Source organism: Scyliorhinus canicula, chromosome 1, assembly GCF_902713615.1.
Source record: "Scyliorhinus canicula chromosome 1, sScyCan1.1, whole genome shotgun sequence".
NCBI lineage: Eukaryota > Metazoa > Chordata > Chondrichthyes > Carcharhiniformes > Scyliorhinidae > Scyliorhinus > Scyliorhinus canicula.
The window spans coordinates 45,948,977-45,962,734 of NC_052146.1; the positions used below are offsets into that span (position 1 = coordinate 45,948,977).

The 13,758-nt window shown below is 43.9% G+C and overlaps 1 protein-coding gene across 3 annotated transcripts in view; it reads right to left on the bottom strand.

Annotated features, from left to right (window-relative positions):
• Positions 1-13,758, bottom strand: part of LOC119962282 (transmembrane protein 132C-like) — a 1,347,532-nt gene that overhangs the window by 38,602 nt on the left and 1,295,172 nt on the right. For all 3 annotated transcript variants that reach the window (XM_038790273.1, XM_038790281.1, XM_038790286.1), the window contains one exon: positions 9,794-9,985. In XM_038790273.1, coding sequence (XP_038646201.1) covers positions 9,794-9,985 — 192 coding nt within the window. The remainder of the gene's footprint in view (positions 1-9,793; positions 9,986-13,758) is intronic.

Genomic DNA, 13,758 nt, shown 5'->3' on the forward strand with positions numbered 1-13,758 from the left:
GCTGCAGTTCACGTCCCGAAGCGGGCAGCGTTGCCTGGGGTGCTGATGTTGGCCGCAGAAGTAGCAGGGTAGCCCCCCGTGTTGGCGGGCAGCTGCGCGGCACAGGCCTGGGGTACTCTCTGGTCGAGGGCCCATGAGGGGGTCGTGTGATCAGACGGGAATGCGTTGAGGCTTTGGAACGCTGCTTCTAGGGAGGAGGCTAGCTTTACCGTCTCCTCCAGGTCGAGGGCACCTTTCTCGAGTAGACGTTGTCTCACGTAGTTGGACCTGACTCCAGCCACGTAGGTGTCCCAGACGACGAGGTCCATATGTTCAGTAGCTGTAACGGCCTGGTAGTTGCAACTTTGCGCGACGACTTTGAAGTCGCGTAGGTACTCCTCCAGCGATTACCCAGGGCGTTGGCGGTGAGTATTGAGATGTTGCGTGTACACCTCGTTCACTGGCCTTTCGTATAGGCGCTTCAGTATCACGAGGGCATCTGCATAAGTGGAGGCTTCCTCGAGTTGTACAGAGATTCGATGGCTCACCCAGGTGTGAAGGAGGCTCAGCTTCTGATCGTCGGAGATGGAAGGCGAGGAGGAGGCGGCGAGGTAGGCCTCGAAACAGCAGAGCCAGTGCAAAAAAATCTCTTTGGCCTCCGTGGCTTGTGGGTCGAGTTCCATTCGGTCAGGTTTAAGGGCCGATTCCATGTGGTGGTGTAGTCAATTACATTGATGCGACCATCAATTCACGCGAAACAGAGAGTAGATGTTAACTGTGGCTTTAATCGACTAGAACAGTGCCTGCCTGCGACTGCTCTGCTACTGAGAGCCGCCTACAGGGCTGCTGCTCTTTATACCTCCCCTCAAGGGGCGGTCCCACAAGGGCACCAACCTGATACATTCCATGTAATATCGTACAATGGTCCATAGGTGGAGCCCACATGGGCAACAGCATGATATAGTAACACACATGGTGAATGGTTAATACAATACGTTCACCACACTTATAAAATGTAATGCCCTCCTGTCCACCACCGCAGTGATGGATGTCAGGAACATGTTTGCATTCTTTGCATGCAATACTGCTATCCCCTATTGTTCGCACTCCAATAAGTATACCTATTTTTAAATCAGCGGCTGCTGTCAAAAAAACACAGTAGCAGGTATAGTGTGGGCAGAATGTCCTCACATCCACCTGTAACTGAGCAAAATGGGAGCAGAGCAAACAACTGGTCTATGGAGGAACGGATGAACTGTTATCCATCTCTGAAATGAGGCAGGAAATTCACTCTTGGTGAATTCCTGAGATATTTCTACTGCACCGTCAAGCCAAATGCAGATGTTGCTTCACCCATCTCAAGGTTCGTTTTTTCTCGTGTGAGTGACTGTAGCAGGGCAAAGGCCTCAGAGTGTCGCCATTTAGTTCCAGAACGCTGATTTCACTTGATCTGCAATCATCGTTCTGTTCAGCACAGTCACCCAAAGCAGCAGCCATGTTTTGAACTTCTCCGTCTAAGCCAGGCTCTCTACTGCAGTTTAGTTGCTTGTTTCAGTGCATTGTGTTCAACATAAATAGTATTTCCCCGTTCTAAGGACATTCAACAACATTAACTTGTATTTACACGTGGCCGTAAACAAAGTAAAACATAATCAGGTGCTTGCTTCACAGGCATCTGATACTGAGCCACATACGGAGTTATTAGGATAGATCAAAGAGATAGGTTTACAGCATCTTAAAATGAGATGGCTGAGGTAGCAAGGCTAAGGGAGGGAACAGAGCTTAGGGCCCAGGCAGCTGAAAACATGGCTGCAGTCGGCGGAGCGATTCAAATCAGTGGCAACTGGAGAAGTGCAAAGATCTCGGACTCCTAACTCGAGGAAATTACAGAGGTAGGGAGAGGTGAAGCCATGGAGGAATTTGAAAACAAGGACGAGAATTAAAATTGATGCACTGACTCATGAATACAGTCACTAAAAAGCTGGAATTTAAGCTTCAGAAAGTTCATGAGAGTTTTCAGTCTAGTTGTTTGTGGTCTGCCATGGGTGGGCAGTGCTTTCTCCTAACAGAGTTTCACTGCTCTTACTATTTCACCAAAATGATCATTCTTCACATGGGAATGCAGCTGATAATATGGGATCTGCCGGGGGGCGGGGGGGGGGGGGGGGGGGGGGCATCATTATTTCGGCCATGCCTAATATTGTCCTCACTTGTGGGGAGCAGCTGTAACTTTTGGTGATGGTGTAAAATGGACAATATCAACAACTGCAGCAATAACTTGCTCCAGTATAGCCTCTTTAACGTAGTAAAATGGGTCATATCAGATCCGACTCACTTCCACATGCAGCTCAATTTTCCCTTCTATTGGACTTAATGAGGAGGCGATGTGTAGTGTCTATCACTGGGCTAGTAATGCTCAGGGTGATGGTCTGGGGACCTGGGTTCGAATCCCACCACTGCAGATTGCGAAATTTGAATTCAATAAAATCTGGAGGGAGAGATGGTGGCTTACTGGTGTTGTCACTGGATTAGTAATCCAGAGGGCCAGGCTAATGGGTCTAGGTAGGGTGCTCTATTGGAGTAAGGGCCAGTACAGACACGATGGGCCAAATGGCCTCCTTCTGCACTGTAGGAATTCTATGATCTATTCTAGAAACCTTCCCATTCTCCTCAGTTTTTCCTAATCAACAAGGGAGTTTTCACCAAGGGTCACTAAATCTGGTTTCTGAAATTTGATCACAATGATGCTCAAATACATGGCTCTTGTCAATACTTTGCTAATGCAGTTATGTTCACCTAATAGATGTTCAATTCCCTCTAGCTGAGTATCTATGCTCCCACAAGCCTATAACAATAATAGCATAGCTCTAAATGGCCTCACAGCGCCAGGGACCTGGGTTCAATTCCAGCCTCGGGTGACAGTGTGGTGTTTGCATGTTCTCCCTGTGTCTGCATGCGTTCCCTCTGGGTGTTCCGGTTTCCTCTCACAGTAAGTCAGTGCAGACTCAATGAGCCGAATGGCCACTATCTGCACTGTCATTTCTATGATTCTATTTCTATGATTCTATGAAAGTCCAAAGATATGCAAGTTAGGTGGGGTTACAGGGTTGGGGAGATAGGGCGGGGGGGAGTGGGCCTAGGTTGGGTGCTCAGTCAGAGGTCGGTGCAGGCTCGATGTGTTGAATGGCCTCCTTCTGCACTGTCGGGATTCTATGGATGCATTTCCCAGCTTTAAAACAGTTTAATTGTCAGTCTGCTTGCGTGTAAACTTCCAAAGATACAGCAGCATTAAAGTATTTGCCACTGTGTACATGCTTGCTTTGTTCTCCGTGATGCTGCAAACTTTAGCTATACTTTACTGCTGTTGGTTTTAATGAGCTTCTCCTCTAAATCGCAACCACTGCATCAATAAATCCCCACCTACAGGCCCTGACAGGCTCTTCCAATTAACATTAACAAATGAAGATGAATTAATGCCTTCTTATCCGCAAAGCTGCTGTGTTTTGGCGTTAGAAGCAGGCAATTGGGAGGATGAGTCAACACCTCTTCGCGTTCATTAATTGTTCACTGGTGATGCTTTTCATTGACTAATTTTATCAAATAGTCAGCCCCTCAAAAAAAACAGTGTTGCAGCTTTTTTCCTTCTCTCAAGGGGGCACTCAATTAAAAATGAAGGCTTTTTTTATCTTTTATTTATATTGTTAATGTTCTATCCTTGCGTCACCTCCTGTAGGTGTGTAAACTCCTTGCTGGGGTTTAGCTGTACGAGTGTCAGAGAGAAGCTGATGCCATAAATAGGCAGCGTGTATCATTTTAATGTTCCAGTCACCCTGGTTCCTTGGGAATGTATACATCTTTTTTCCAAGTTTCTGCTTCTTGCAGCTTAACTGCAAAGGTCAGGGATACAATGCACTGAATAACTAAACACCAGTAAACAGCCAGCAGTAACAACCCAAGATACTGATCTGTCATTACATGCTCCACTAAAATTGGAAACATCACCTTAGTGTCAGGGCTCTGTTTACACTAATGTACTTCAGTGGTTGTAAAACGACTGGACAAGATTATCTGAGCCCCTCATTTTCTTTACTGGAAAGTAAGTTATTTGCTTACTTACTTTCTGTTTCAGCTTAAGTTGTATATGATTTGGCACAGCGGCACAGTGGTTAGCACTGGTGCATCACAGTGGCAGGGACCTGGGTTCAATTCCGACCTCCGGTGACTGCCTGTGTGGAGTTTGCACTTTCTCCCCGTGTCTGCGTGGGTTTCCTCCGGGTGCTCCAGTTTCCCCCCATAGTCCAAAGATGTGCAGGTTAGGTGGATTGGCCATGCTAATATTTCCAAAATGTTAGGTAGGGTTACGGGGATAGAAGTGGGGATTGGGCCTAGGTAGGGTGCTCTATTGGAGTAAGGGCCAGTACAGACACGATGGGCCAAATGGCCTCCTTCTGCACTGTAGGAATTCTATGATCTATTCTAGAAACCTTCCCATTCTCCTCAGTTTTCCTAATCAACAAGGGAGTTTTCACCAAGGGTCACTAAATCTGGTTTCTGAAATTTGATCACAATGATGCTCAAATACATGGCTCTTGTCAATACTTTGCTAATGCAGTTATGTTCACCTAATAGATGTTCAATTCCCTCTAGCTGAGTATCTATGCTCCCACAAGCCTATAACAATAATAGCATAGCTCTAAATGGCCCCAAATTTGGGCCAGAACTCTCTGGCTGATGGGTCCTCTGTTCCCACTGGCAGTTCACTCCTGCCCACGGGTTTCCCTGCGGCATGGGGTGGCTTCAATGAGAAATCCCATTGATAAGCGGCATGAATCCTGCCGTCAGCGAAGGTGCGCCGCCTGGAAACACGTCGTTTCTAATTCCGCACTTGCTTCAATTCTTTTTTTAAAAAAATTTTTTAAATATAAATTTAGAGTACCCAATTCATTTTTTCCAATTAAGGGGCAATTTAGTGTGGCCAATCCACCTAATCTGCACATCTTTTGGGTTGTGGGGGCGAAACCCATGCAGACACGGGGAGAATGTGCAAACTCCACACGGACAGTGACCCAGAGTCGGGATCGAACCTGGGACCTCGGCACCGTGAGACAGCAGGGCTAACCCACTGCGCCACCGTGCTGCCCACTTGCTTCAATTCTGAGGGTAAACTAGCAAGTAATATAAAAATGGACAGCAAGAGCTTAAGAAGGAAGAGAGGACCCAAGATAAGCCCCTTAGAAAATGGAGACTGGTCGAAAAATAATGGAGAACCAGGAAATAATAATGGAGAACCAGACAATGGCAGAGGAGTTAAATAAATACTTTGCGTCAGTCAGTTCACGGTGGAAGACACCAATAAAATCCCCAAAATATTAAATAATCAAGGGGCAAAAGGGGAAGGGGAAGAAATAAAGCCAATAACTATCACCAGAGAAAAAGAACCAGGGAAACTAATGGGGCAAAAAGCTGATAGGTCCTCTGGAAATGATTGGTTGCATCCTAGGATATTAGAAGAAGTAGTTTGGATGCAATGTTAGTAATCTTCCAAACATCCTTAAATTCTGGAAAAGTCCCAGAGGATTGGATAACTGATAAAGTAACATCCTTATTCATAAAGGGAAGGAAACAAAAAACAGGTAACTATAGGCCAGTCGGCTTAACATCTGCCATTGAGAAAATGTTAAGTGTCCATTATAAAGGATGTAATAGCAGAACATTTAGAAATACATAATATTATCAAGGAGCGTCAGCATGGCTTCATGAAGGGGAAATCATGCCTGACAAATTTATTAGAATTCTTTGAGGTGGTAATGAGCAGGGTAAAGGCGAACCAGTAGGTGTAATATACTTGGATTTCCAAAAAGCCTTTGTTAAGGAACCACACAAAAGGTTACTAAAGATAAGAGCCTATGGTGTTGGGGGTAGTATATTAGCATAGATAGAGGATTTGCTAACTGATAGAAGGCAGAGAGTTGGGGTAAGAGGGGGATTTTCAGGGTGGCAACTTGGAACTAGTGAAGTGTCACGGGGATCCGTGCTGGGGCCACAATTATTTGCAATATATGTTAATTACTTGGACAAAGTGACTGAACGTATTATTGCCAAGATTGTGGACGACAAAAACATAGGTGGGAAGGCAAGGGAAGATGGCACAAAGAGTCTACAGAGGATATAGGCAGCTGAAGTGAGTGTGCAAAAACTTGGCAGATGGATTACAATGTAGGACACTGTGAAGTTATGCACTTGGGTAGGAAGAATAAAGACGCTGAATATTATTTAGATGGAGAAAGACTGCAGAAAGCTTCAGTATGGAGAGATTTGGGGGGTATTTGGTGGGGCATAAATGGCAAAAAGCTTGCATGCAAGTTCAGCTGGTAATAGGGAAGGCAAATGGAATGCTGGCCTTTATTTCAAAGAGAATAGAATCTGAAAATGGGGAAGTATTGTTAAAACTATACAAGGCACTAGTTAGACCACACCTGGAATACTGTGAATAGTTTGGGTCCCCAGTATTGAACAAGTCAACATGGTTTTACTAAAGGGACATTCTTTTTGACAAATGTATTTGAATTTTTTGAAGATATAACTATAAGTGTATATAAAAGGGAATTAGTAGGTGTAGTACATCTGGATTTCCAAAAGGCATTTGATAAGGTGCCACACAAAAGATTAATAAGGGCTTATAGGTTTGGAGGTTATATATTAGTATGGATAGAGGATTGGTTAATGGATAGAAAGCAGAGTGGACATAAACAGGCGGCAGGATGCTCCGTCCCACCGCGCCACATTTCTGCCTCACCTCGCCGGTGGGATGCTCCTTTACGCTGGCCTATCAATGGGGTTTCCCATTGTGGGGCAGCCCCACACTGTCGGGAAACCCCCAGGCTGCCAGCAAAATGGAGCATCCCGCAGTGGAATGCTACAAAGATCAGTCCTGTGGCATCAGTTATTTACAATCTACATTATTAGATGAAAATACATTGAGTAATATACCTATGTTTGCTCATGATACCAAGCTAGGCAGAAAGGTAAGCTCCAGGGAGGACACAGAGGCTGCAACAGGGCATAGCCAGGTTAAATGAGTGGGCAATAAAATGGCAGATGAAGTATAACGTGTGGAAGTGTGAAGTTAGTCACTTTGATCAGAGGGATAGAACAGAAAATCAGAATATTTTTTAATAGGTGTGAAACTCTTTAATGTTGCTCTTCAAAGAGACTTGGATGTGCTCGTACAGGGAAGGCAAAATGTTAGCATGCAGCCGCAAAAGCAATTAGGAAGAGAAATGGCATCTTGTCCTTTATTGCAAACGATTGGAGTATAAGAATAAAGAAGTTCTTCGACAATTGAACAGAGTTTTGGTGAGACCACATCTGAAATACCCTGTGCAGTTTTGATCTCCACGTTTACGAAAGGATACACAGGTTGAGCATCCCTTATTCGAAATGCTTGGGGTCGAAAGCATCTCAGATTTCGGAATTTTTTGAATTTTGGAATACCTGTAAATTATAGAATGCGGTAGCTCATCCAGCAGGGGTGGGACCCAAGACGAAACACGAAACGTCTGGACATGATGACTGCTGAAAACAAACTGACATTTTGGCGCCAAAACAGCCCCACTGAGGGGTGGTGTGTTGGGACCTGTGCATCGCCCGGAAACCTTCCCAGAGTTTTTTTGGAATTTTCCAATTGCGACATCATGTCGGCGGTCGAATAACAAGGGGCTGGATTTTGGAATTTCGGAATTTCGAATGAGGGGTGCTCAACCTATAATTGCATCAGAGGCGGTGCAGCCAAGGTTCACACAATTAGTTCCTGGGATGGGGGCTGTACTAGGATGAGAGGCTGAGTAAATTGGGTCTATTTTCTGTGGCGTTTAAGAGAATGATAGGCAACCGCATTGAAACCTATAACATTTTAAAGGGGTTGGATAGGGTGGATGTTGAGAGATCTTTCCATTGGTCTGAAAATCTAAAACACAGAGGCAGAGGATAACGATAAGGTGTCACTCAAAGGGTTGTGAACCTTTGGAAATCTCTGGCCCAGATGGTTAAGGATGCTCCATCAGTGAATACATTTAAGGCTGGGACAAATAGATTTGTGGTCTCTGAGGGAATCAAGGAATATGGGGGAACAGCAGGAAAATGGATTTGAAGCCCAAGATCAGCCACGATCGTACTGAATAGTTGAACATATTTGATGGGCCACATGATCTGCTCCTGTGCCTTGCATTCTAGGATAAGTACAACTGTTTCTTTTCCCAAACAATCTTGACCTTAAAATTTACTTCCGAGGAAATGGTGAAATTGTTAATGCTACATGATTTATGGCTTATTGATTAGAGGCTGGGGGCTGTGGGAGGGAAGGTGGGAATTGGACTCAGGGCTATGGTGAATCAGTTGGTTGATAAGGGGCCGTGTGTTTCTGGGCGACGCATCATTCACTGGTGGCGGGATTCCCTACTCCCGCCGCTTGTCAATGGGATTTCCCTTTCAAGCCAACCTACACTTCCGGGAAACCCAAGGAAGAGGGTGCACTGCTGGTGAGAACAGAGAATCCCAACAGTCGGAGCATTCTGGCCAAGTATTTCTCCCAGTTTTCATTCTCGTTGACTTCAATCAGGAAGAATGATTAAAAGGCAGGGCTGAATAATATCTCACATTCTGCAGCATCACCCAAAGTCATAATCACTCCCTGAATCAGACAGTTCTTTGTTTCATTGATTGGGTTGGTTTAGCACAGTGGGCTAAACAGCTGGCTTGTAATGCAGAACAATGCCAGCAGCGCAGGTTCAATTCCCGTACCGGCCTCCCTGAACAGGCACTGGAATTTGCCGACTGGGGCATTTCACAGTAACTTCATTGAAGCCTACTTGTGACAATAAGTAATTATTATTATAAGCACAATATCTGCGTAATTTTGATTTTGGGTTGTGGTGTATCAGCTATCGTGCACTTCTCCTAATTTTCAAGTGCTCCTTCACTTAAGCAAAAGAGTATCATAGCACACTCACCTCTGCAGGTTCAATCTTTTATTAGCAATACACAATGCTGCTTTCTTATCACGATGACATTATAGATACCATGGAAAAGATGATCTAATGCATCACCCAATCTAAAATCCTCGCTACTTTGTGCTGAGAAGGATATTATTAATTGTTTACATTATCTGACATGCTACATTAAAGGAACAGTCAAACTTGCACTTGATCATTTTGTTTGGTTTCCTCCCCAATATTTCACTCTCCGAGTGTATGATATCAATCAGCTTTTACAAAAAAAGAATTTGGTTCCAACTTTCCTATTTACAGTATAACGATATCTCTACTGACAGCCAGGTCACAAACTAAAAGCAATTATTTTAAATTCAATTTTGCAAAAATTGTAATCTCTCCTGAACTAAAAGGGTCACAATCATGATTTTTGCTTCTAGTTAATTCAATGAGCACTATTGATTTCAGGTTTCTGTCCCTCGCACTCCCTTTTCATAATCTACTTTAATTCTTCCCTATTTCCCCATGGACCTTTCTTGTGTTTGCGTCAATGCAAACTGGGAAAACAGGTTTCTAATCTACTGCCAGGCCTCAAATAGCAGCAAAGAATGGCGCAAGTAACCCAGGGAGACAGTGTCCTCCCCCCCCCCAACTCCATTCCTCTAAACACCACTGCCACCCCCTTCGTTGTGAGAATGCTCATATTTGTTGCTAGAATTTCTGAACTATAGGGGAAATAAGAACAATTTTTCTAATGTAGATGATCCGCTGATCAGGAATTGTCTTTATAGGCTGCAATTAATGTATGTGAAATTCAGAACAAGTACCTGTTTTGAGGTGCGAAGCTGTTCTTTTGCTGTTGTTGTTGCAACGATGACACGATTGCTGGCAGTACTCAGCTGGAAGGACAGGGAAAGTCCTGCTACGATTTGAACCCCAAGGTCTGTGACAGACACCTTCTCCTCAATCACTGTGATTGTTTTTTCAGCCAGGATAGAATCAGAGAGTGGTGACAGCACCTTTGAAATGAAGAAGTTGCAAACTCAAACAGTTGTTACTTCCATATACCACGTTATGTCAAAGCTAATTATCATTGCCCTTTAATTGTTTAATAACAATTGCCTTCAAAGTAGAGTGTGATATTAATAATAGCCACTCGGTCGCTTAAAGTCTTAAACATTGTTATCCCATAGCTATTGCTATTTTTTATAAGGAATTCTTTAACAATTGTAATTCCAAAAATGTTAACACAAAGAAGCCTTTATTCTTCTGTTTTGTGTTGAAGCCGGCCTATGAAGGTTGAAGGTTGATAACTTGATTGAATATACAATCATTCGGCAGATAGTAATTTTGGACAGGTATTATGCAGACCTATAGGTGCCACACCCGAGCATTACTCTCAGCCGAATAGATCATTAGGAAATCTCCTATGGCACTGCCTGTGGGCAATAGAAACATGGAGTAAGGATATATCAATGTGAAGCTATGTTTGGAAGGCATTCTAATTTACATACAAGCTGCATTGAATTCTTACACACTCTTAATGTACCATCCAAATGATTATAACTGATAGGAGTGCAGCATCGTAGTCAGTTATGATGCTCCTTTGCTGCTCACTGTCGGTTGTGCAAGTTTATGGAACCTACATGGCCTGCTGATTTGCTCTTACTTTTGCTTTCCATTGCTTAGGTGCTGAAATCTGATCTGCATTGAAGCTTTGTTGCTGATACAGGGATGGAACTGTTCAGCCCCAATTGCTGTGGGACAGATTAGTAAGCACTCAAGGGGGCTGGTTTAGCTCACAGCTAAATCACTGGCTTTTAAAGCAGACCAAGCAGGCCAGCAGCACGGTGCGATTCCCGTACCAGCCTCCCCGGACAGGCGCCGGAATGTGGTGACTAGGGGCTTTTCACAGTAACTTCATTGAGGCCTACTCGTGACAATAAGCGATTTTCATTTTATTTCATTTCATCTTGGAAGCTAAAGAGAGGCAGCATAACATGGCTGGAACCTTCATATGTGACAAGGGTACCTCAAAAAGTATTACACCATCGAAAAAAACAATCAGACGTTTTAAAAACTAAACCAACTATCATTCCAGCCAAGCAGATGTGGATGTGTTGATACACATTACAAGCAGCGTCAAAGGTAGCAGTGCAGAATATAAACACAAACAACTGAGCACTCACTGAGGAGAACATGAAACTTATGGGGTGCATGCAACACTTAACATAAATACACATTTTTGTGAAACACGCATATTCACATATAAACGGGCAACCATTGGCACAAATATTGGCTGCATGAGTGGGTTATCACAGCAGCCTGGGTTTTTGGAATTGGGTGTTTCCCTGCAGCACCTTTTGATTCTTCCCCAGATTCTCCCCCAAGTAATATCTCATTATACATAATTTTATTTCTAAAACTGAGCACAAGCCAAAAATTCTGCAGAGCAGTGTCCAATTCAGAGCCCAACATTGCTAAATCCCTTCACAATCAACATCCTGGGGTTACCATTGTTACGATACTAGTTGATGTTATGACTGGACAGGAAGATCCCAGAATGAAACCCTGGCTCCAAATATTGGAACTTTTACTTTTTTTGTATAAAACGTGGAGCAACAGTGTCACAGGACCGTCAATTAGTTTTAACAACAAGAAAATAACATTTATTGAATATGAAAGTTAGAGTATTATATAATATAGCAATTACATTCAGGTTTTCAGATTAACACAAAGTTTTTCTCAAGCTGCAATAGTTTCATTAACAAAGTCTCTTTTAAGCACACAAGATGACTGTGGTTAGACACACTCCTCTCTAAATCCAAGTGAATGTCTATGGATTTCTCTTCAAAATCCCCCCAGATGATTCTTATACCATGAACCATCTTGTCCTACTGAACTCCAATTCCAACATGAGTGATTTCAAAATTCATACTTTCAAATCTTTTTGGAAATTATTCTTTCCCTTCACTTCTTCCACCAAGGTTTGACTTTCAGGTTTTATATGTCACCCTTCAGGTTTCCTTTGCCTTAAAGGCTTTTACACAAACGTTGAGGCCCAGTCACTGATTTCCACAATCATTTCAAATAACGTTTCTCAAAAGCTGCAGCAGATATATTTCCGGCCTCTCATGATTCAACTCCTTTTCAACTCTGTGACTTTACTGAACAGACACCTGTTCTGGTTCCCAGTTTCCTCTGCTCCATTAACTCTAGATTTCTTGAAAATTTTTCTTCATCTCTATATTTTCTTTACTAGCTGGGATTGAGATATTCAGCATCTGTTTTCTTAATCATCATTCCATAGTATGGCTTTCCTTCTAGCAAGGTGGAGAGAGGTGTTGCCTTCTCTCTCACTACCTATCTCCAAGTGAAATCAAATTAGCTGACCCAAAGCTTTCCCTCCTTATAAGGCCCCAGTTGCTAAGCAACCATTGCTGATGGGTAGCACGGTAGCATAGTGGTTAGCACAGTTGCTTCACAGCTCCACGGTCCTGGGTTCGATTCCCGGCTCGGGTCACTGTCTGTGTGGAGTCTGCGCATTCTCCCCGTGTGTGCGTGGGTTTCCTCCGGTTGCTCCGGTTTCGTCCCACAGTCCAAAGATGTGCAGGTTAGGTGGATTGGCCATTCTAAATTGGGGGGGGGGGGGTGTCAGGGACGGGCCGGCAGGCTGGCCTCTCTGTCTCCTGGACTCCTTTCTTCCGCGCCGGTGCCTGTACTCCTGTGCCATGTTGGGTCGGGGCCAGCACGGACAAGGGGGACACTGCAATGCGTGGAAATCGCAGCGTGAACCGCTCAAGTGCCCTGCTGGCCCCCAGTAGGGGCCAGAATTGCTGATCCTGGGGCCGTGCTGACGCCGTCGATAATCCCGCCCATTAAATTAAAACTACCTTTTTTCTAATATTTACCAATAAAAATATAAATCCCATAAAACTACATTTGTTTTCCGAACACCATTGACAAGAGAGTGAAGAGGACTGTGGCTATAAGGGCAGGTCGGAGGCTGGGAATTCTGTGGTGAGAATCCCACTTTCTGGCTCCTCAAAACCTGTTAACAAGGCACACGTCAGGAATGTAATGGATTACTATTCATTTGCCTGGATGAACGCAGCTCCAACAAAACTAAAGAAGCTCAACACCATCCCGGACAAAGCAGTCGACATGACTCGCACCCCATCCAAGACCTTCAATATTCACTCCCTCCACCACTGACGCATAGTCGTAGCACTGCAGGAACTCACCAAGAGTTCTTTGACTGCGCCTTCCAAACCCGCAACCACTACCACCCACAAGGCCAAGGGCAGCAGATGCATGACAATGCTATCGCCTGCAAGTTCCCCTCCAGGCCATACACAATCCTGATCTAGAACTATATCGCCATTCCTTCAATGTCATTGGGTCAAAAACCTGGAACACTATCCCTCAAAGTACTGTGGGTGTACCTACACCATGTGGACCCGCAGCAGTTCAGGAAGGTAGCTCACCACCACCTTCCCAAGTACAATCAGGGATGGGCAATAAATATTGGCCATCTCCTGATGCCCACGTTCCACAAAACAATTTGAAAAATCTAGTTCCATCAACGTTCTATTCCTTTCAACCCACATGTACCTATTTAACTTCCCCTTAAATGTATCTATGTTACTTACCTTAACCACTCCACAATGACTTCCAATTTCACATCACTCTAAATAAAACAGCATTTTTCCTGAAATTTTTACTTGATTTACTAGTTTTAATTTTATAATTATGATTGATTAATTGATTGATTTGATTTATTGTCAGATGT